At 36.2% G+C, this 25,094-nt stretch overlaps 1 protein-coding gene across 1 annotated transcript in view; it reads right to left on the bottom strand.

Annotated features, from left to right (window-relative positions):
- The window catches only part of LOC129443154 (cyclic AMP-responsive element-binding protein 3-like protein 3-A), a 28,878-nt gene extending 5,980 nt beyond the window's left edge, over positions 1–22,898 (bottom strand). The window contains exons 1-8 of the mRNA XM_073857005.1: positions 22,712–22,898; positions 16,881–16,994; positions 15,973–16,252; positions 11,227–11,360; positions 9,729–9,839; positions 7,855–7,961; positions 4,004–4,072; positions 3,249–3,333 (exon numbers count right to left, since the gene is read on the bottom strand). Of these exons, the coding sequence (XP_073713106.1) occupies positions 3,249–3,333; positions 4,004–4,072; positions 7,855–7,961; positions 9,729–9,839; positions 11,227–11,360; positions 15,973–16,252; positions 16,881–16,994; positions 22,712–22,732 (921 nt within the window). The 5' untranslated portion in view covers positions 22,733–22,898. The remainder of the gene's footprint in view (positions 1–3,248; positions 3,334–4,003; positions 4,073–7,854; positions 7,962–9,728; positions 9,840–11,226; positions 11,361–15,972; positions 16,253–16,880; positions 16,995–22,711) is intronic.
- Positions 22,899–25,094: the final 2,196 nt, after the last annotated feature.

Genomic DNA, 25,094 nt, shown 5'->3' with positions numbered 1-25,094 from the left:
TTACGCGAGAAGCACTTCGGGTCAAGTTTCTGTCATGCTAACACATTGACCCCAGAGCATCTTATGAAAAACTTTCCATAATTTTACTCAAAGTCAACGAAAATCGAGCAGGACCAAAACATTTTACAGCTGATCGCTGTGAAAATGTTATGCGACGACATCAAGCATAACCGCAGCAATGACAGTGTTATTAATATGATAAAGTAAGTGTTTTTATTAATGCCATTAATGTTTATTTTTTTAAATCAGTGTGTACAACTGTTCAACTAAATGAATATAACTTGGCAAAGATGAATGCACATTTGTATACTGATTTAATAGATTTATAGCATTTTGAAAAAAAAAACTTGTCATGGATTTATTGCATTTTGTGGAAAAATAATTTGTTTTTATAATAAATCTTTGAAAATCAAGTTATGGATTTGATTTTTTTATGTTTTTATAACCTAAAGATGCTATGTGAAAGTTTGTAACAGAAAATAGTGGTGTTCATCTTGTCACTTTCTTGGTATAGAAAACACGTTTTTACAGAAATTTGTCAAAATGGATTTATTGCGTTTTAGAACCAAACTCTTATGTTATTCTGTCATCTTTTCTTCCTTTTTTTCCAAACCGCAACAAACGCCCTCCTTCTCTGCATAATGCAATAAATCTGCTCAACCAATCAGAGCGCACACAAGGTGGCATGTTAAATACACACAGAATCCTAGTTTTCCTCATCTACTTTGTACTTCGTGATCAACAAACAAACAAAAACAAAAGAATAATTTTGATGGCATTGATAAACCTGTGGTGGTTTTCTGTGGTGGGGAAGAAACGTAAGCCATCAAAATCTAATAATTTATGCGAGAGGCACTCGGCCGAAGGAGAAATGATGGCTGTTGCTTGTTCTCCCGACAGCATCAAGCTTCTGTCATGCTAACACATTGACCCCAGTGGATCTTATAAAAACTTTACATTATTTTACTCGAAGTCAACGAAAATCGTAGCCTGGTTAGCCAGACCTACATCAAGATGTAAGGTCTGGCAACTCTTCACACAAATGGCTCAATGCAAGGGGCGGGATATAAGGTTGTCCCTCAAAATGCCTCTGCACGCAATAGGATAGCGCTATGACCAATCAGAGCAACGAAGAAGGTGACGTATGAGTCCCATGCGTTTCCCCACCAGTGGAGCTAATTGGTATATCAAACTTTTACCGTAACCAGTCGGCAAAACTCCAAACACATCTTTCTTGCTTAAAAAGGACTTCAGTAGGGTTATTTGCTCTTCACTCAAACAAAAACATAAGTCTAAGTCCTCCAGAGTTGCGGCCAAAGCCTCTTTAAAAGAAAGCTGTTCGCCCGCAGCAGCAGCCATTCTTTGTTTTCAAGTAGGAACCGTCGCAGGCAGCTCTGTCGTCATCATGTTAAGCCCGCCCCACAGACGCTACACACGATGTGATTGGCCTGACCAAATTTTGGTTTTTGGAGCTGTTAAGTGTGTTGTGAGTGCCTAGACTAAACCCTGGCAGCAAATATATTTTGCGGCCGCTAGGGTGCGTCTAGATTTCTAGGCTACGAAAATCGAGCAGGACCAAAACATTTTACAGCTGATCGCTGCCAAAAAAAGTTCAGCGACAACGTCCCAAGAATGACAGCAGCAATGACAGTGTTCTTAATTTGACAAAATAAGTGTTTTGATTAATGCCATTAATGTTTATTTTTTAATCAATGTATACTACTAGTCAACTAAATGAATATAACATGAATGCAAATTATTTTAAAGATTCAATAGATTTATTGCATTTTAGGTAAAAAAACTTTTTGCAGAAAAAAATCATCAGTTTTTATAATAAATCTTTGAAAATGAAATTATGGATTTGATTTTGAAGGTTATAACCTATGTATGAAGAGTTTGGTTCCAAAACGCAATAAACGCCATTTTTGAAAAAAATGAGTTACTGCCAAAATCAGCATTATATCAGGTCAGTAGTTAAAAGTAAATTCTTCATTTTACGCAAAATCCAAAATCCGCCGTGTTATTCTGTCATCTTTTCTCCCTTTTTTCCCAAAATGCGACAAACGCCACTCCCCCTTTTTTACAGAACGCAATAAATCCATTTCTGATATTACAGGCCACCGTTCACGCAATGTAAACAAACAATGGCGGACGCGCTGAGTACACGGAGTCCTAGTTTTCCTCATCTACTTTGTACTACGTGATCAACAAACAAAACAAAATAATACTTTAATTGCATCGCTAAACCTGTGATGGTTTTCTGTGATGGGAAAGAAACGTAAGCCATCAGCATCTAACAATTTCCCTGAGAGGCACTCGGGAGACGGGTGCTTGTTCTCCCGACAGCATCAAGCTTCTCATGCTAACACATTGACCCCAGAGGATCTTATGAAAAACTTTCCATAATTTTACTCAAAGTCAACGAAAATCGAGCAGGACCAAAAACATTATACAGCTGATCTCTGTGAAAGACGTTAAGCGACAACGTCAAGTAACCGCAATGACAGTGATCTTAATATGACAAAGTAAGTGTTTTGATTAATAACAGTAATGTTTATATTTTTAATTAGTGTGTACAACTAGTCAACTAAATGAATATAACATGGCAAAGATGAATGCACATCTATATAGGCTATTGATTCAATAGATTTATAGCATTTTGAATAAAAACTTGTCATGGATTTATTGCATTTTGTGGAAAAAATAATCCGTTTTTATAATAAATCTTTGAAAATCAACTTATGGATTTGAATTTTTTATGTTTTTATAACCTAAAGATGCTATGTGAAAGTTTGTAACAGAAAATAGTTGTTTTCATCTTGTCACTTTCTTGGTATAGAAAACACGTTTTTACCAAAATTTGTCAAAATGGATTTATTGCGTTTTGGAACCAAACTCTTCATATATATATATATATATATATATATATATATATTTGTACCAATGTGTTATTCTGAGGTATTAATATGAACTCAGTGTTATCTTCCATGTTGACAAAATGATGTAATAACAGGAAATGGTGAAGTGAGGTTTTTATCCATGCTGACACCACTTATAATAATCTCTTTTCCCCGGATAATGTGTCACTACAGATTTCATTTATTTCGTTTTGTACATGCACCTCTTTTCTGTTTTGTCCAACTCTTCCCTTTGAACATTTCCTTTGATATGTTTGACTGTTGACTCATTCACAGCTCTGTTCTGTCTGTCTGTCTTTGTTAGATCAAAGCATTGTGTTGGTATCTTACCAGAATGCAGGTGCCAGTTTGAGCAGGTTTACTGTAGCTGTTCATCACTAGAGCCTGCAGTCGACGTAACTGCTCCATCAGAGACCTGAGAGAGAGAGAGAGAGAGAGAGAGACTGGTACTCAATACATGTGGTCATTGCGTCATTTTGTCTGAAGTTTTAACTTTGGTCTTTTCAGTCCTCCTCCTTGTGTCTAACAACACTTTAATCATAATGTAACCACTGTAATTCAAAGCATTCATATTTGTGACCCTGTCTGTGATACCCGAGCCAATTCTTATGAAGTGCGTATGTGGAGTCGTGCAATACATAAGCCAAATTCTATTTTTGCATGCACATGATATGCCAGTCCTTCCCGTTCAATTAATACAGCACATCTTTTCATGTCGTTTTATGTATTGGTTTCTTTTTATTTTTCTGTCTTACCATTGTCGCTTGGGTTTTGGTTTAGTACAACTCTTGTTACATAAAATTACATCCTAACCCAAACCCCAATTCTAACCCCAACTTCAAGCTACCATAGTTTAAAAATAGAAAAAAACATGAAGAAACCTCTGACATCCTAAAGAAAATCCCAAATCTAACCCCAAATCCAATCAACAATGTTTTTTACAGATTGGGTCACATATGTTTTCATTGCACAGACCCTTTAAATGTTTTACTTCATAACATATATACATTATATAACCCACATTTATACAGTAAAGCCATATCTGAGCAGGGTATATCTAATAGTATACTGTAAACTAAACATACATGTTGGTCTTTTCCAGCTGTAGGACTTTTTTGTGTAGCTCCAGATTTTGTTGGCTGCAGGCAGACATCCTAGATGAGATAAAACGGCATAATTAATCACGCTGATCAATTTAACCTACAAACACAAGTCACTAACTAAACACTAAAATAACCAAGTAAAAAATAATCCATCAGCTTAACCGTTAAATCATAAATTCAGCTGTATGTTTTCAATGCCTACATGCATGTTTCTTTACCTACCGTAAGTGTTTCTGTAGCTTGGCTGGTATTGCGTTAGCAGCTCAAAGGTCGTGGGGTCGATTTCCAGATAGCACATATATACTACAAATGTAAAACGCATAACTTTAATGCACTGTAAGTCTGTTTGGAAAAAACATCTGCAAAATGCATAACTAAATGCTGCACACTTAAAAGTCCACTGTGTGGATTTTTAGTGGTGAGATTGTGAATTGCAACCAACTTCACATGCAGCTCACCTCTCCCTTTCAAAACGCGGTAGCTGGCACAGGACAAACGTGTCATTGTCTGAGACAACATTTTGACAAAACACGCTCAATCCATTTAGGGCTACTGTAGAAACATGTTGACGCAAAATGGCGACATCCATGTAAGAGGACCCGCAGTGTATGGAGATAAAAACGTCTCATTCTAAGATAATAAAAACAATAGAGTTCATTTATAAGGTCTTCATACAGCACTGATAATATAGTTATGTATAGATCTTTTCAAAATTTGCACAATGCACCTTTAAAAAAATGCCATTTTTTTATGTTGTTAAAACAATATGTTCATATGAGCCGTGTGTTTGTTCACCTTTGACAACAGCCAGAAAGATAATTTGCTCAAGAGTTGTAAAACAATACTCAAATTTGAAAACAGTTCTTCGTATGACACTAGAAAAAGGCCGTCCGGCTTCTAGTTTTCCGATACTTTGATTTTATAAACATTTTGAATTTGCCGCCTCCTCGCCTCCAAAAACCATGATGCGGTAAAGTGTCAATGCCACCCATACTGAGAAATCTCAGCGGACCATATTTCTCAAATTATATTTTTGCATACTAAGGTTTTTGACATCATTTCACATATTGATTTTTGCATACTATATGTGACACTGGACCACAAAACCAGACGTAAGGGTCAATTTATTTTATTTAAGACTAATGCACCCCAAAATAAGCTTTCCATTCATGTATGGTTGATTAGGTAGGATTATATTTGGCCGAGATATAATAAAAATCTGAGGGTGCAAAAAAATCTAAATATTAAGAAAATCGAGTACAAATGAAGTCCTTAGCAACACATATTACTAATGATAGATACATTTTTGATATATTTACAGTATACAATTTGCTAAATATCATGATCTTTCACTTAAAGGCTGATATTACGCAGCGCCCGAAAATAGTCCCCTTGGTATCTTTCAATAGCAGAGGACCATTTTCGGCTGTTGCGTAATATCATTGCGCCTGGTGCAGCCATGTTACGGCAGCAAAGTCTTTGATTATTACGCTAGAATGAGAGTATAGTTCCTAGCCATATCAGCCTAGAAAATCAAAACTTTTAATTTTCCATCGGTCTTAGTACAAAATGTAACTTCAGAAGAGTCAAGTTTTAAATAGGAAAATATCTAAACTCTTTGGTCATTTTTAGCGCAATGCTAATGGTCTAATCCGATTCAATGGATTATGCTAAGCTATGCTAAAAGTGCTAGCGTCAGACCCATAGATCGGCTGAATGGATTCCAAAATGGTTAAAATCAAATGTTTAACTCTAGGAGAGCTAAAAAATGAACCTATTTTGAAAAAAGCGGAGTATCCCTTTAATATACTAATATAAAAAAGCTTGAGCCATGCAATGCTATTGCTACAAATATACTTGTGTTTGATGACTACTGGTTTTATGGTCTAGGGACACATTTAGTATGGAATTAAGTGATTAAAGACATTTAAGGATATTTTTGTCATTTTTGGACCAGGACTTTACAAGCAAATATGCAGATTAAATGTCATTAAGTGATTCACCTATACCACAAAATTTGATATTTTTATATTTCAAGCAGACTCAAGTGCATTTCCCTGTTGGGAAACCATTACATTATCTGCTAAGCAAACTGAGAAGTTTGATCAAGGCGCTGTTCTTTTATTTTATTTTAGGTCAATCAAAAAAGAAAGAGATGCTTACAACTATAATTTAGTGACATTTCTCTACATGCGAAGGAAGACCGAGGTAAATGTGTGACATTTTGTTAGTAATGGTTTTTGTAATGGTTTGTTCCTGCTGATGTCTATCAGAGTTACACACTATGTGTACGTCCATGTGACCTATCAGAACTGTGCTAAAGCAAATGACTGTGGCACTTTCACTGATTGCATGATTCGATGTATGCACTTCTCTCTGTGAAATGAATTTGTCCTTTGGACAGATAGACCCAGCGTATTTTTCTAAAGGCCAATTTCAAGCCTGAATTTTGTGTGTTAGTTGGTTCTAAATAATTTTCCAGGAATATTTTATTCCTTTGATCACAGGCTAAGATAAGTTCAAGACTGGATTTTTTAATGACTTTCGACCTCAATTTCAACTTCTCCAGATACTTCTAATAATGTGTTTTACTTTGATGTAATATTCATTCGGTCATACTCTACCTCTCTTTATTTGTGCCAGTAACAGGGTATCTGAGGTTAGTGCATTATAGATGTGACATTTGCAGTATAAACTTGAAATATCATTTCTCAGAAAATGCACAAATATATTGAACTTCTGTTTATATTTTCCCAAACCCTAATCGAGTTCAGAAATCAAAATAATATCAGCCATTCTGAAGTTTTCTATTTAAGATAAAGGAAACTTGCATATGTTTTGGATGTGACAAATGAAAGGACACATGTTTTTGGTTTTTGGGAGACAACATACTTTGTAGGAATTGTGTAATTTTTTCATTTTTTATTTATTCTTCACGCCATTCCAGCATATATGGCTATAGATGGTTTCATTGGACGCACATGCAGTGGGAGGGGGGCTTAGCTAGGGGACCCCCATAATCATTGATCATAATTCAAAACACTGGTCTTAACCCATAGAGTACCATATGAATCTAAAAAACAAGTCATTACCAACAAATTATCATGTTTGCAACCTGATCTCACGAATTTCCGTGGCATAGTCACAGAATTTTTTGCTCATTTTTCCGTGGCATTCTCACGGATCTCCGCATATTTCCGTGGCCCTGCCACAGACTTTCTTTTCCGTGGCATTCTCACGGATTGGTTACTCAACTGTTTTGTCCTATTTTCTTACCATTGCGCTTATATTAAAATATTAAATTATTTAAAAAAATATGGGGGGGGGGGTAATAGTGTAAATTAATTGTAAATAACTTTCTTACAGTAAAAAGATATCTCAAAGTGATGCATATCTGCAGGAAGTAGAGATTCTAAGCTTTCAAACAGTATCTCATATGTGGTACTGGGTCCATGACAGACCATTAAACATTAAAGGAATATTTTATATTAAGTAATAATAAATAATAAAAGTAGTTAATGTTTTTATTAAAAAAACTTACAGTGCATTTATGGTACTGGAAACATATTATTGTTGTGTGTTTCCTGGACCAATAAGCTTTTGCCATACAAACACAATACTCAAGCTACAAAACACTATTGGTTGTAGCATAGCATTCAAGCTATACATTTTATTAGCATGTGTGTTCCTGGGAACTGAACTGAAACCTTTGGGCCACTAAGCGCAATGTCTAAGAATTGGGCTACAGAAAGACCCAATTGGTTCGGCAATCAACACTAAAAAAAATTTTATTAAGTGAGCGATATACAACTGGGCCACACAGTTATACTCACCTTCCCTCAAGTCCATCAACATATTCCTTTTTCTTCTTCCGACTTTCCTGTGCCGACTGCTTGTTCCTGATTTTCCTCCGAATCTTCTTTAGAATCTTTTCTTCATACTAGTCAAAGCGTGACAGACGAGCAAATTAAAATCCCAAGGTTGAATTTCATCTATTTCATTACCGAATGTTTTTTGATGTGGATTTCAAAAAGGTCTAAAGCAGATGCGATGGGAATCTAAATGAAATCCACTTGATTACGGATGTTATCTTTTACACGTGAAGAAAGCAAAAAATCCATGTTTTTAAGATAAAGGGAAGATGTTACTTTGACAAAAACTTCCTTTAATCATTCTCATCAACAGCCTCTCCCCCGGCGAACAGATGGGTGCATTTGCTATTTAATCAACGTGGCCATGGACGTGAAAATGATAATTGCATCAGGCTGAAACAAAAACACTTGCGATGAAAGGGTCTTATGAGTTTAAAAGGACCATTTGTGACATGTTGAAACCTAATAATGAGCTATAAAACATGCAAATGTTGTATTCTGCTCCCTGAAGATTGACACACCAACGCTTCATAACTTCCAAGCTTATTGCCAGAGGCTAAATCAAACATCAATATTTTTATTTATTTAAAGGAAACATATCATGAAAATCTAACTTTTTCCATGTTTAATTGCTATAATTGGGTCCCCAGTGCTTTTTACAACCTAGAACATGTGAAAAGTTCAACCCAGTAAACTAATTTCTGCAAGCATGTGAAAAAATAGCTCATTGAAATTTGTCTCCCCTTGTGATGTCAGAAGGGGATAATATCGCCCCTTAATCTGCACTATCCAACCACACACTGCTATTTAGTGCAGAGGTCAGCTCATTTGCATTTTAAAGGACACACCCTTAAACGGCACATTTTTGCTCACACCTACAAAGTGGCAATTTTAACATGTTGTAATAAATTAACTGCGGGGTATTTTGAGCTAAAACTTTACATATGTACTCTGGGGACACCAAATATTTATTTGACATCTTAAAAAAGTCTTGTGAACAACCTGATCTCACGAATTTCCGTGGCATAGTCACGGAATTTTGTGCTCATTTGTCCGTGGCATTCTCACGGATCTCCGCATTTTTCCGTGGCCCTGCTACGGACTGTCTTTTTCCGTGGCATTCTTACGGATTGGTTACTCAACTGTTTTGTCCTATTTTCTTACCATTTTCGCTTCGGTTTAGGGTTAGATTTACATGAAATGACATCCCTACCCAAACCCAACTCTAACCCCAACGCCAGGCGACAATTGTTTAAAGTTTAGAAAATATAAAAGAATAAATCAGAAAAAATAGTATAAACCAATAGTTAAAGTGACATACTAATGCAAACACCAAATCTAACCCTAAACCAAAGCGAAAATGGTTTGAAAACAGGAAAAAGCAGCTGAGCAACCAATCCGCGAGAACGCCACGGAAAAAGACAGTCCGCAGCAGGGCCACGGAAAAACGCGAAGATCCGTGAGAATGCCACGGAAAAATGAGCACAAAATTTCGTGACTATCCCACGGAACTTTGTGAGATCATGTTGCTTGTGAAATGTCCCCTTTAGGGGAGCGTTAATAATATGCACCTATTGAAGGGTGCAAATCATGCATAATCTGCTTATTACACACACATGGACGCACCTATTTGAAGTAATGATGAATGCAGATACGTTAAGTCCTTGCAACTGGCTTAAAGGGAATGGGAGATGAGATTCTTGGTTTATTACACATTACGCCCAAAACACACCCATGATTCAACCCAAGTGCATTCGGACACGCCCTAAATACAACTGCACCATGCACTTTAGACCATGCGCTTAGATCGTTAAAATTGTAGTGTGTGTTTTTACCTTGTTAAGAGGCAGTTGACTGGAAAGAGAGACTCCTTCTTTAGCTAAAAGTTTCTTCTCGTCCTCGTTGAGAATCAGCTCTTGCTGAGATTGCTGGTCAGATGGTTTGGACTGGAAACACAGACACATAAACATTACAATGGCTGCACCAATAAATGTTCGTACAGTAAAGTCTGAATTTAGGGGGCGTGCACACCAAGGCATTTAAACGGGTCTGAAAGCGCAAGGCGGATGCCGACTGTATGCGCTTGCCAGCTTTTTTCAGCTGAACGCTTTGATACTTCTGCTTTATTTATCAGACTGATGTTCGGGTTGGTCGTTGTGATATTTGTCCCGCCTCTCCTCCGCTATGATTGGACGGCCAAGTGAGAAGGGACATTGACGAGCCCAGCGTTTCACCAAAAGTTGAAAACTTTTTAACGTCGGTGCTCATTGCGGACGAAACCCGTCAGCAGCTGGCTTTTTTGAAAAGCGCCCCACTTCCATTTAAAACAATTGGAAACATACGCCGCCCACTGGCTTAAACGCTTTGGTGTGCACACTACCTTAACATGGTACGGCGGCGACAACATAACCAAACAGCTTTTGTGACCCAAACTTAACTTTAGGTAGACTTTCGATTAACAACGAAGTCCATGTAGAGTAGATATTATTATTATTATTATTATTTTATACCCGGGTCTGTTGAATGCTTAATTTTGATTGGTTGAGAAATGTTTCATGGGTGTTGAATATTTTTCATTGGCACACCTAACTTGTCAAATGTCTTTAAAATAAGCACCAGTGCAATGTTTGTGGTAACCGTGGTATAAGCGAAATAATTGATTCCGATCCCAAAATCCATTGTGACAGGTGAAAAAAATGTTATGTAAGGAATAATTGACGACAGACCGTTGACTTATTCGAAAATAATGCACAGGCATAATAATCATGCCGTATTACCACCTTGGTTGTGCAATATTTTCCTAAATTCAACGGCCTGTCGTCAATTATTCCTTACATAACATTTCTCATTAGCCAATTTTTTTCACCTGTCGCAATGGATTCTGGGATTGTCTTCTCCAGAAAGCATTATGCAATGCTGCTTTACATTAAGTTCAAAACATTGAAATGAATCTACAGTATGATGCTTAAAATGCTATTTAGGTGGGTGACGCAGAAGGTTCAGTAAATTCTCAATCCTCTTTAATTCTTTTATTTTTTTATTTTATTTTTTTTTGCTGTCAATTTATCTCTAAATATCTCAGCTTGTCCTATTGTCCAGTATCTGACATTTCCACGACTCCTCCAGCCGGCCGACATTAACATCCCTGAGGATATCATACTCATCTCAGAGTGTGAGAGTTTGACAGATGACTCATAATTAACACTGTATTTCTATATATATATTTTACACATCTCTTCCTCTCTGTTTCTGTCTTACACACACACACACGCACACACACACACACACACACACACACACACACACACACACACACACACGCTCATTACTCACTGTTTCTCCAATGCTAGAGAGTAGCAGGTCTTTTACGGTGAGCTGGTAACCTGGTGTTGGTTGAATTCGCTGTGTTGTTGATGCACATTGTGAGTTTGGCTGACCATTAGAGAATAAACAGACCTCCCAATCCGCTGCACATATAATAAACACAAACGCAGAATCATGTCATTTAAAATGCATCAAAGTTGTTTCAGTTCTCAAACCTGAGATAGGAGAGATGCTGATATAATAAACAGTGCTGCCACTAAGATTAAAGGGATAGTTCGTCCAAAAATGAACATTCTGTCCTAATTTTCTCATCATCATGTTGTTCTAAACCTGTATGAATTACTACACAAAAGAAGATATTTTAATAAATGATAGTAAGCAAATGATGACAGAAAATGCTGAGAAAATGATGACAGAATTGTCATTTTTGGATGAACTATCCCTTTAATCAATTAATCAGACAAATATTTTTTCTGATAAAATGTTAAACTGTTTTTTAATTCGATTTTTGCTTATAACCAAATAAAGCCCTAAATCAGCACTGTAAAAAGTAAAACTTGGATCTACTTAAACAAATTACTTGAATTGGTAACACTTTTTGTTAACTTTTCACTAACTCACAGATGGGACGTTTGGCATTACATATTTAAAACAATAAGTTCATAGTCTAAACTTACACCAATCTTGACAAACGATATATCGTTGGAAATCTCTAAGAATGTATTTTGTTATTTCAACAACATAAAAAATTGTCATTTTCTAAATGTTGCGGGCCAACAGGTGGGCCCAAGTTCTTATTACATATTTATTTGTAAATATCCTATAAACCTGAAATAACCTTGACAAACTATATATTGTTGGAAAGCTCTATGAATAGTTTCATTCAAGGCCATTTGATGATAGAAATTGTATAATGACAGTCATTTTGTAAATTGTCACTGACCCTGTAGGAGTACATATGAATTTGTATATATTCATAATTGTAATATTCTTTACATTAATCTATGAATCTTCAAAAATCTTTACAACATATCGTTGGAAAAATCATGCAGAGACAGTAATTTATTAATTATAATTTATTAATAAATAATGGAGCTTACCGTTGACACCTATTGGTAAAACCACTACAGGTGTGACAGAAACCTTATGTTTGTGATTTTGGGATTTTTATTTTATGAATACATACTTTATCGCTTTTTTACTTTATTTTTATTATTTAAATAACTTTTAAAATGGTATAACTTTTTTATTTAATATTCGCAACTTCAAAACTATAAAGTGTCTTCTTTAAAAAGATACCAGGATTTAACTTCTAGACCAAAGAATGCCAGAGTTATAGTAATTTTTGAAGGTGCAGGGCTGCGTTTCCCGATAACGTTGACTCTTAGCGCGCTACGAAGACACTTAAGTTAATGCTTAACTACAGGTTTACCTTTTCTAGGCGGGTTTCCCGAACTGTACCTTAGCGGGTTTCTTAAGGTATTCCTTCTTACGTACGACGTTACCGGGTGCTGTCCATGGCGATGGTGCTGAATAGGTTGATATCGATTGCTCGACAATCAATTGATCACTTTATGTAATACGTACTTCGCTGCGTTATGAGAGAGCGGTGTTATTTATTAAAGAAACATTTCAGAAATAGTTCAAGTTACATTTATTAGGAATATCTGGTAAAAATATTTCAAATTGCAAACAACTAAATATAAAGTATAATGCATAAACTGCTCCAATGCATCAATTATTCCTTGGATAATTTATATTAGGGTTCCCAATAAATGCGTTGCACAGGGGAATAAGGTGGGTCGTGCGCAAGTCACCTGGCTTGGCATTACACTTAAAATAAAAACAAATTGTTGTTCATTTGTTCACGCGTGTATGTGCTTGGACAATGCGGATAAAACGCTTAATGGACGCATTTCTGGAGCCGCGCGCCCGCGCCTGTCTGTTTAACTTAAATATAACATAAAAATATATATTATATGATATATAAATATATATTATGATTGATTTAGATTTTAGCTTTGATTAGTTTTAATGTGGAAAATTTGTTGACCTTATACAAGCAATAATCAAGTGGAGCAGTTTCTTTTGAGTGTTTATAAAGAATATGGCATGCAGCTGCCTCAAAATTAAAAACTTCGATGCAAAGTCGACTTAACATCAATAATAATATTTAGGAAAATCAACAATTATGATTTTGTGATGAATGTGCTCCCGTGGCATGCGATTTTACTTGATTTGTTTTATTGCAGCTAAAATAGCCGGTAAACTAAAGATTTAACGGATTTGAAATGCATAAATGAAATAGTAAGATTCGCTGTATAGCAGCTGCCTGCCATAGTTTCACCAACTCCTAAACCCAAAATGTTTTTTTAATAGTTTAAAATCTAACAACCACCAGTGTAATGATGTCTAATTATGTGAATTTCTTATTCTTTAAATAAAAAAATGCCTAATTTAACACGGAGTGTACTTCAACTTTTTTTTATAGATATTTAGTTATATAGACTGCAATATACGTAAGCTTTTATCACAGTGATGGCCCCTAGCGGAGTCAAGTGGGATAAGGTATAGCTAAGAGTGCTCCAGACCAACCTTCCGAACGAATGTCTTACAGAAGTGATACGTAACTAAGAACGTTTCGGGGAAACACGTATTAACGATAAGGTACAGCTTAAGGTACAACTTAAGAACGACGTAGAGCTAAGAAGGTTTCGGGGAACGCAGCCCAGATCATCTTTTCACCCCCACTCAAAAGTAACAGTTAAAGGGTTAAAATTAGAAAATTGAAAGTGAAAATCACTTCAATTGGTAACACCTAAAAAATTTTTTTTTCCAATTTCAAATGTTAAAGTGAGAAATTATAAGCAGGTGTAACCATGTTAAAGTATTTTTTAAGTGAAACCTACTTTACATTTTTACAGTGACTTTATGGGCTCTATCATTTATGGGCAATGCGCGACACAAGTGTCTTTTGCTAGTTTCAACGCGGCGCAATGATAATTTTTCACGTTTACCGCCATGTTGTTTAAATAGCAAATGCATTTGCACCCCCTTTTGCGCCCATGGGCGTTCTGGTCTGAAAACGAGGTGTGTTCAGGCGCATTGTTGGCGCATTGCTATTGCAATTTATTTTTGGCCATTGACCAACAAAAACCTGCTCTAAAGTATAAAGTCAATGGTGCAATATGTTTATTTATTATTTAAAGAGCGTGTTAGTAATATGCGCCATAAAACGGGACGACAACACGGGTTTGCTTATCACATACATGAATGCGCAGCAGCACAAAAAAGCTTTTAAATATGAAAGATTAAAGGATTGAATGTAAAATATTATAATTGAGTCTCTTGGACATAAATGAGGACCGATTATGAGACGTTAGAAGGCTAAAGAGCTGCTTCACCTGTAGCCTGGTAAGTAAATAAATGCTTTGCTTTAAACAAATGCATCTATTTTTAAATGTTTTTAAATGCATTCCCACGGATTTATTGAATATGATGACACTGTACCTGTGGATATGGTGAGATGAGAAACATTTTAAGTAATGCTTTTTAAAAGTCCAATGGCGCTGTCCGAATGATAAAACGCTTCGGCTCTTTGCACGTTTGTAAATTCTTTATCTCTTGTTTGTATTTTTAGAGTACAAACCTTGCATATTTGCTAATTATTTTATGAGATTACAATGATTATGTAGGATATCAATACAATTACAGCAATTAAAAGCCTGCTATTTGTACTTCGATAACTGAAAGAAAAGCTTTAAAATTTCAATTAAAATGAAAACAACACAATTTTGTAACATTAATCTTAAACTGTTGGTCTTCTTCCTCCACTTAGTTTTTCAGTTTATAAAGTCCGTCATCTAAATAGGGATTAGACATAGCGCCAGAGCAACTGGCTTTTAAAGGGGATGAGAGATAAGACTCTCATTGGTTTATTGCACGTTACACCCAAAACGCACCCATTACTCATTAAGAGAATATGAACAACCCTTTTTCGACCCTGCGCTCGGCAAACCATTTTTCCCGTCGTCAATTTAGCAGAAGTGGAATTGGACACGCCCATTTAGACCGTGCACCGTGCGCTTTGGACAATGCGCTGTAATCCTTAAAATAGGGCCCTATGTATTTCTGTGTAAAATTTTACTTTTAAGCTAGATATTAGGTTTTGATATATATATATGTTTTTATTTAATCTTGTATAAAATATTTCAATATACTATTATATCTTTTATTCTGACATTTTCAACCTTGAATAAACCACAAAAGTTTGTCTATTTTTTAAACATAAACAAAACAAGTAAAGTAAGGTGCATTTCATATATTTTAGGGCAAGGACTCTGTGTTGTGATTAAAGAGTGAAATAGATGAATCAATTGGTTAAGGTTGAAGCAAGCGGGCCTTACAAAGTGAATTGTTTTTGAGAATGTGATCACAATAGCAGAGTTGAAGCTTGCAAAATAAGTGCGGTATGATGCATCTTATCTTGTGCATGAAGTATCTTGTACACATGAAGAGGATGTTTACAAGCAGCAAGAACAAACACGGCAATTATCCAATTTACTGGCTTTTTGGTGACCTCAAGTCTGTATACCAAATGAAACACCACGATAAAGCTTGGGTTTGTCATTACTATCTATTACTTTAGAGAGATCAAAGGGTTCCCTTGTCGAGAGCTGTTGTAATTCTGTTGTAATTACTACATCTACTACTGCTTTGAAATGAAAGCTTTGAGTTATTTGATGGATTTCTGACCCAGATCAATGGAGATATCAGCCTTGTGGTTTGTGCCGGGTGCTCTCTGCACTTCTCCCCTCTGTTGAAGATGATGAGGATGAAGATAAGGTTGGTGAGGAAGGATGATAGAGTCGGGCGGCAGCGGGCTGTCCAGGTGATCTGACGGGGTGTCGTCACTGATTCCGCTGTCACACGGGGAGGAGACCCACAGAGGTGAGCAAGGGTTCGACACACCGTCTGACGCTTGCAACAGGGAGTCCAGGAAGTTATCGACAACGTCCTCATCATGAGACAAAATCTGCGGACATCATAGCATCATATAGCTGTCGCTCAACCTGATTTTGCCAAGTGAAAGACATCCTCATTACAACATTTTTTTTAATAAAACCTAAACCTGGACCAAGCCATAACCATAACTGAACCCCAAATCTGAGGAAAATTAGAAGTTAAACAATAGATGTAAGCTTAAACTTGAAACAAACTGAAAACTTATTTCTGAAATCCGATTGGTTGATTGAAATGTTGTCCCAGGGTCAACATGATGTTGCATAAGTATTTTATTCTTAAAACAAGACTTTTATATTAAAATTAGCAGAACCATAACTGCATCAAGTGAAAAATGAAAAGGCATTATTTAAAAATACATTTATCAAACACTGAAAAGGTTCGCAGGAATATATAAAAAAAAAAATTGCTTTCATTATCCTAAAAACAAGTCCTCTTGGTAAGAATAGGGTTTTATTGTACCATGAACACATCTAAAATGGCTGTGGGGTTGACAGGCACATCTGGGTCGTGCCGTCTGTCTCTCTTTGTGTTTACATCAACACGATGTCACTTTGAAAAAACTAAAAGTAAAAGACTCAGCATGTGTACTCGGATCTGAGTACACATCAGATTAGCTCAGGTCACATGATCAAACTCACATTTTGCTCTGCAATTGACCACACGGGGTTGGCATGGTCACCATTGCTCTCCACATGAGAGATGTTATGGGGCTGTTCAAGCAGAAGATCAAGCAGTTCAAGTCCTGAGTAACCCTGAGTTAAGATGAGAGAGATACAAGCAATGTCAGGTTCCTTCCCAGAAGAACAGTATTGATATGGAGGTCATTAAAGGGCACCTATTATGGCATTTTTACAAGATGTAATTTAAATCTCAGGTGTGCCCAGAATGCGCTGTGAAGTTTCAGCTCAAAATACCTCACAGATCATTTATTATATCATGTACAAAATGCCACGATTTGGGTGGGAGTAAAAACGCGCTGTTGTGTGTCTGTACCTTTAAATGCAAATGAGCTACAGCTCTTTACTTCCTTACAAACAGACAGTAGCTGTTTCTCAATATGCGTTCTTCAGCGATCTTGCGTCCTTGTGTTCTCGCTCTACGTCATCATAAACAGTCGAAGTTCAATTCCAATTCTCAAGAACGCAAGTACAGAAGACGCGTGAAAATACCCGGATGTGTTCTTGATATCGAGGATGCATCGAGTGCGGACCTGCGGGTTGAAATCTGGGGAGGTCACGTGACCAGCAGGAAGATCGCACACATCTCAGTTCTCACAAGTGCGTTCTGTGTTCTTGCGACCTTCTGAGTTCGTTCTTCCAAGGTCGCCTGGCAAGACCAGTCTCCACGAGAACGCAAGTTCGTTCTTTGCGTTCTTAGAATTGAGAAACATTTCAGTTCAAATATATCTGGTTAAAGGGATAGTTCACCAAAAAATAAAAATATTATCATTAATGCCTCACCCTCAAGTTGTTCCAAACTCGTAAGACCTCCGTTTATTTTCAGAACACAGTTTAAGATGTTTTAGATTTAGTCCATGTAGTAAAACATCATCAAAGTAGTCCATGTGACATGAAAAAAAGAGACTTTGGACATCAAATTAACTTTACATATAATTAGAGTATGCAGATAGCAAATCTCTTTAAGGAATATTAATAATATAATAAGATCTTTAATTGCAGACGTAGGATTTCTGGAGTCTCTCAGGAATAAAATCTTAGAGGCAATAAACTTTAGTCGCAGATTTTATCTGCTTGTCTTCTAGAACAAAGACGTTTGAGATATTAAAGAGATTTAATTTATGATTGCTAGTCAGAGACATTTTCTCAGTTTATAAGAAGCTGCTGCCTGATGCCAAGAAGATTAAGATGAGCAGTGTTTATATTGAAAAATATTTTCAATTTTTGGTGAACTATCCCTTTAACCAGATATATTTTAACTGAAAGCCTGTTTGTAAGGAAGTAAAGAGCTGTAGCTCATTTGCATTTAAAGGTACAGACACACAACAGTGCGTTTTTGCTCCCACCCAAATCGCGGCCTTTTTTACATGATATAACAAATGATCTGTGGGGTATTTTGAGCTGAAACTTCACTATAGCTCATACTTTTGCTTAGTGATTATAAATGTAAATTTTTAATACATTTGTCATTTACATTTATTCATGTAGCATGTTCATTGATCTAAAACCCCTAACATGTTATGTTACATAATATTATATGTTTAATACATTTTGTAGAAAATAAAGCCTACTTTGCTGTCTCAAAATGTTTTGTTAAATCAACTCGGATTTACAAGTCATTTCAACTCACCATTATTCATCTTGACTAAAGATGAGTTGTTATAACTACAGGTGAGTTGTTATAACTTATAAAATTAAGTTAACTTTTCTTAACTATATTTTATAAGTGTTAGGGATAGCACAGATGAACCCAATAGCGGACGATGAAGGGGTTAACAAAGGATTTTAATAATAACAAGACAAACAAAAGCCCACGTGGGGGCATACAGCATAGACTGCTGACACAAAACACTAGACTAGACTTGACAATAAAACTCTTGACTTGACAAAACTGGATCACACACCGACAATACAAAATGAACCTGCACAGAACTAAGGACAAGAGAACATTATATAAGAGAAACTAAACAAGATAACGAGGAGGGAACAGGTGATGGGAATAAGTAATAATTAACAATAAGCAGGAGAACGAGGGGGCGGGGACAAATGACAAGACAACGGAGGCACATGCCACACAAAAACAAGGCATGAACCTCCACACAAGGCCTGGGACTGCCAGAACTCTGCCACCATGACAAAATACAAATATAACACAAGACTTCAAGGCAGAGTCCTGACAGTAGCCCTCCCTCAAAGGACGCCACCTGGCGTCCCAAAAGGGAACACACAAGACAAGAACACGACAGATAACAACATGACCAGACAATGAACACATCAGAATAAAACATAACAAAAGGTGCCAAAAACAAGATAATAACGAAACTAAATCAGACACACAGAAGTCCATGGCATTAATCAAACAAAACAGTCCAAGGGGGCTTGGGTGGTGGAGGCTGCAGCTGATGCCCGGGCTCGTTGGGCGGCGCGGACTGCGCGGGCTCGTTGGGCGGCGCGGACTGCGCGGGCTCGGTGGGCGGCGCGGACTGCGCGGGCTCGGTGGGCGGCGCGGACTGCGCGGGCTCGGTGGGCGGCGCGGACTGCGCGGGCTCGGTGGGCGGCGCGGACTGCGCGGGCTCGGTGGGCGGCGCGGACTGCGCGGGCTCGGTGGGCGGCGCGGACTGCGCGGGCTCGGTGGGCGGCGCGGACTGCGCGGGCTCGGTGGGCGGCGCGGACTGCGCGGGCTCGGTGGGCGGCGCGGACTGCGCGGGCTCGGTGGGCGGCGCGGGCTCGACCAGCCCAAGAGGAAACCACACAGCGGCCAAGCCGGAGATTGGGCCGAAAGAGGCCGCTTAGTCCTCAAGGTCCGGATCTGAATTTACAGCTGCCCTCCACAGCTCGGAGAAGAACCTGTCACGGACCCCTCTGTTAAGCCACTCCGGGAGAGGACGTACCACGACCGGCAACAAAACAAAAACGGGGGCTGCAGCTGACCCCGACACCGTCGCTGGGTTCAATGTTGGCAGGTTCATTCTGTTAGGGATAGCACAGATGAACCCAATAGCGGACGATGAAGGGGTTAACAAAGGATTTTAATAATCAACAAGACAAACAAAAGCCCACGTGGGGGCATACAGCATAGACTGCTGACACAAAACACTAGACTAGACTTGACTTGACAATAAAACTCTTGACTTGACTTGACAATACTGGATCACACACTGACAATACAAAATGAACCTGCACAGAACTAAGGACAAGAGAACATTATATAAGAGAAACTAAACAAGATAACGAGGAGGGAACAGGTGATGGGAATAAGTGATAATTAACAATAAGCAGGAGAACGAGGGGGCGGGGACAAATGACAAGACACCGGAGGCACATGCCACACAAAAACAAGGCATGAACCTCCACACAAGGCCTGGGACTGCCAGAACTCTGCCACCATGACAAAATACAAATATAACACAAGACTTCAAGGCAGAGTCCTGACAATAAGTTGTGACAACTCATCTCTGTTGACATGAAAACATGTAAATCTGAGTTGATTTAACAAAAAATTCTAAGGTAGCAAATTATTTTTTACAGTGTAATATATTTATATTTTTGAATTTAAAATATATTTAGTTTTAACCTTCATATATTAGCATATATTTCAAAATGTATTTCAGGGGCAACATATACATTTCTTATACAACTGATACAACTGAATACAAACAAAAAATATGTTTTCCCAGACAAAATATAGAAGTTTGTATAAAAGGTATAAATTATAAAATGTATACATATGTATAAAATAAAAAATAAGTATATTTTGCAGTTTAAAATATATTTAATTGTAACCTTTTCAAACCTATTATGTTTACAAGTTTGTAAAAAAAACATTTCTGTCAATTCGCCTAAATTTAAAATGTTTTAAAATATATTTATTTTTAAAATATCTTTTAAAACAAACAAAAATGGCCAAAAAATAAATTGGTGAAAAATACATTTTTGTAAACATATTTCAAAATATGAAGAGTTTGGTTCCAAAACCAGATAAAATTTTGATTGTGCATTACAATTAATATCAACGAAACTGCAGTTGCTTTATTTTGCTTGCTTCCTTTTTATTTTTAAGCCTTTATAACAAAAAAATACAGTTAAGTAGCAATAAAACATAATAAAAACATGATAACATAATAATAAACATGTTTTGAGTAATCTCATTTTGGAACCAAACTCTTCATATATTTCAACACATATATTTGTTTGACCATTTTTATATATTTTAAAAAATATTTAAAATTATATTTGAAAATATTTTTAAGCTGTTAGCCTACCAAGCATCAGACTGTTGAATTAGTATAGCACATAGATACTCAGGACTGTCAAGTCAGAAGCAATTGACTTTGAATCACTAATTCATGTGCTTTCTGTCCATATTTGTTTGGTAAATAACCATTAAAATGACAGTAGGGTGTTTATGCATCACTCTGGTGTAGTGTGTTTGTAATAGACATTGTATGATAACTGAAATGCTACAGTAATATTTTCTTAGACCCAACTGGCCCTTCCATGCTCTTTTTATCTTGGATTTTCAGATACGACATATCTCAAAATCTATGATTGTCTGCCTGCTAACAATAAAAAGGCATACCTTGATTCATTTCCCTAAAAGTTAGATAAGCTTATCACATCTAAACAGTTTTATATGGTTTGTGCTATTGCCCGAAGGCAAAGCACATAAACCACCACCATGGCAAAAATCAAACCAAAACAAAGACATAGCATTCAAGTTTTTAGGGGTTATTTGCAATTTAACACCAAACCAATTTGAGATCTAAATAAGACCAGATGCACACACATACACAGACACACATGCACGCACCCACACACACTTGAAATACTCAGAGCAATCTTACAGCTCTGAAAGTTTCATTTATAGCTTTGAATAAAGTGATTGCTCTAGTAAATCAAGATAGCAAAGTAATCTATTGCCATGACAAACATTTCTAATGCATGAGCAGCTGTGGGTAATTACAACATTTCAGGTTAATGGTGTAAGATTATTTTCTGAAGATCTACTTTATCCTTTCCTAATGGAAAAACTCGCTGAAGACCTTTGGGTTGTTAAATCTTGTTTACGTGTACAAAAGATCATTATCACAAAAAAATTAAAAAGATTAATCTTAATGAGCAATTGAACAGCAGTCAGATTAAATGTTCCTGTAGCTTAAATGATAGCATTGCATTAGCAGGGCAAAAGGTTGTGGGTTTGATTCCTAGGGAACGCACTTACTGATAAAATGTATAGCTTAAAGGCACAGTGAGTGACTTTGGATATAAACATTTGCCAAACGCATGAATGTACATTTGAACACAAATGGAGATAAGGAAGAGATCTTAATATTGTCATAGCTTAGATATTCCAAGAGTTTCAATAAAGGTTCTTTGTAGTGAAAATGTGCTTTAGATTATAAAAACTTCTAAGAACCTTTGACTGATCAAAACCAAACCGATCAAAAGCCCCATTGACTTCCATAGTATTCTTTGTTCCTATATGGAAGTCTTTTGATCGGGTTCATTGTTATCAGAACAATGAAGTTTATATCGTTTTTTAACAACATGAGAGCGAGAAAGAATTTTCATTTTTGGGTGAACTATTCCTTTAATTATATTAAATATAAACATTGATATGGCTCCAATACTTAAACCTGAGACAGCTTACAAGAATTATTAAAACAGTTTGTAATAATGTTAAATAATAATAAACACTAACCATAAATACAGCATTACTTCCTGATAACAACCTCATGACACAGACAATAACAAAAATACAAAGTTAAACCAAATAAAATGCAATACTTTACCATATCTGAGAGAAGTGCCATGATGATCTAGGTAGAAAATATCAAAATGTTAAATCCAGAAAGAAAACAGAGACTCCTGCGTTGTCTTCTGGATTATTCACTCATGCGTTGTGTGTATGTGCGTTTCTTTAACACAACTCTATGTTCTGGGACAAAGTTGAAACTGTAGATAAAGTCCAGATAATGAGCCCATGATTCGATTGGATTGGCATTGCTCATATGGCTTTGACTGACAGGTTAAGTAATGCTTTTAAGGTTCTGTTTATCACTTAGGAGTTTATTCTGATCTCATCAAAACAAAGTGAAAAACTGGATAACAAAAGTGAATGACATCACTTTCTTAATGTAAAATTTTTTATCTCAAAGCTTCTTATAGCTCAAATGACTGCATGGAGTTTTCAGTTATTTATATACCAAATGTATTGAAGAATAAAAGGCTTATTTAATTTCAAATTTTATTTGTAGTGTTTTCCAATAAGAAAAAAAAAAACAAATAAGATCTCATTAATATACTTGCTGACATTAATGAGATTAAATGCAAGTATCCAATAAAAGTTTGTATCAGTTCAATCAAATCTTGTATCAGTTTTTGTATCAGTGATAAGGCTGACTGACTAATTTTGGGAATATGTTCCAAAGTCTTTCTAATCGATATATGAAGAAATAAAATAAAGATTTTTTATTTTGCTTACCGTAAGTCATAGACAACAGTATGACTAGTATAAGTCAACACATTATGTTCCGGGTCAATTTGACCCGTTTTGATTCTTAAGCTGTCGGACAAACCAGTTAACCTGTGATTTTATTCTTAAAATGTTTTGACTTATTCTCTTTTATGGCCATGAACATGCATGCAAAGTTTGGAGATGCTGATAAGTTTTGAAGTGTACCAAAATAATTTTGTAACGATTTTGAGGTTCGCGGCTCAATTTGACCCACATTTTGTTTTGTTCCAAAGCAACTGTATCAACCTAAATTAAATATATATTTTTAGTGTGTGTTGCTTTATTGGTGTTTTACTATCCTGAAATGGGGGTAAAAATGCTTCTCCTCACTCTTTTGAGTACTGAAAAAGACTTTTACAGACACATATGGTGAGCTATCATTTCTATTTACAATGTATATGAAATACTACTTGAGTTACTGTTTTCTTCCAGACATTTTGTCACTTTTTCTCATTAAGGGCCATGAAACATGCATACAAAGTTAGGATACACTGATGTGTTTTGAAGTGGTTTTTTTAGCATAAATAATGATTTTTGTTAAGATTTTGATGTTCGCGGTTCAATTTGACCCATGTTTGTTTGTTCCAAGGCAACTGTATAGACACAAATTAAATACATTTATTGCGTATATGTTGGTGTTTTACTACCCTGAAGAGGATAAGTGAGCTTTTCCTCACTATTTTCAGTACTGATAAAGACTTCCTCAGACACAGAAAAGTAAATGTGAACTATCATTTCTATTTTCAATGTATGTAAAGCAGATGAATTCAGACCCACAGAAAATAGAGAGGTGAATACATGTGATGCTAGTTGTGCCCCACAAAACATGACACCAAAATAAGCACCATTTGTGTAAAATGCAAGAAGTCAGAAAACACATGTTTGATGTGTGCACATGTTCTTGAATTTGCACAATGAGCCTCAAGAACAAAAGATAAGCCTGTTTAGGAAAAGAAAAGCATCATTTCATTTCACAGCAATATTAAATTGTTTATTTAGGATGTTTTAAACATAAGTATGTAAAAAACATATTTAATTTAAATTTAAAATGGTAAATTTTGCAACAGTTTTTGTGCAACATTTGTTAAAACAAACATGTTAAAAATTGTGGTTAATTTTAAGTGTTAATAATGTGTGGTAAATACTGATACTAAAATGGTCCTGTTCATACCTAATTTCTTCTTGTTTTTCATAATGTGATATTTAAGTAATTGCACTGAATCCAATGCGGGTCAATTTGACCCGCTCCATCAAAATTGTCACAAAAATCGAACACAATACAAGGGTTAATATTTATTTAATGGCACTGTAGTTATAAATGTTTTCATTACGCTTACACGTGCCAGCAAATATCTCTGATTGATCTGACAATGGGGTCCGAAACCCTCAAGATCAAAGGTCATATTGATTTGACCAAACACTGTGGGATTTTGCTTTTTATTAGGAAATGGCATTAAAGCCATTGATATTATTGACTTCCTTGATGCAGAGAAAGTACAATAAAGTCCAGAACAAAAACAGTCGCAGAATAACCATATCTTGGATGTTAAAAAAGATTCAGTGGAAAAAGACAAATTGTGATGTTATATGTATTTCCTATAGCTTAACTGGTTGAGTATTGTGTTAGCAGCGCAAAAGCTTACATGTTCAATCCCAAA

This window comes from Misgurnus anguillicaudatus, chromosome 2, assembly GCF_027580225.2.
Source record: "Misgurnus anguillicaudatus chromosome 2, ASM2758022v2, whole genome shotgun sequence".
NCBI classification, from domain to species: Eukaryota; Metazoa; Chordata; class Actinopteri; order Cypriniformes; family Cobitidae; genus Misgurnus; species Misgurnus anguillicaudatus.
This window is presented reverse-complemented; position numbering and strand designations above follow the sequence as displayed.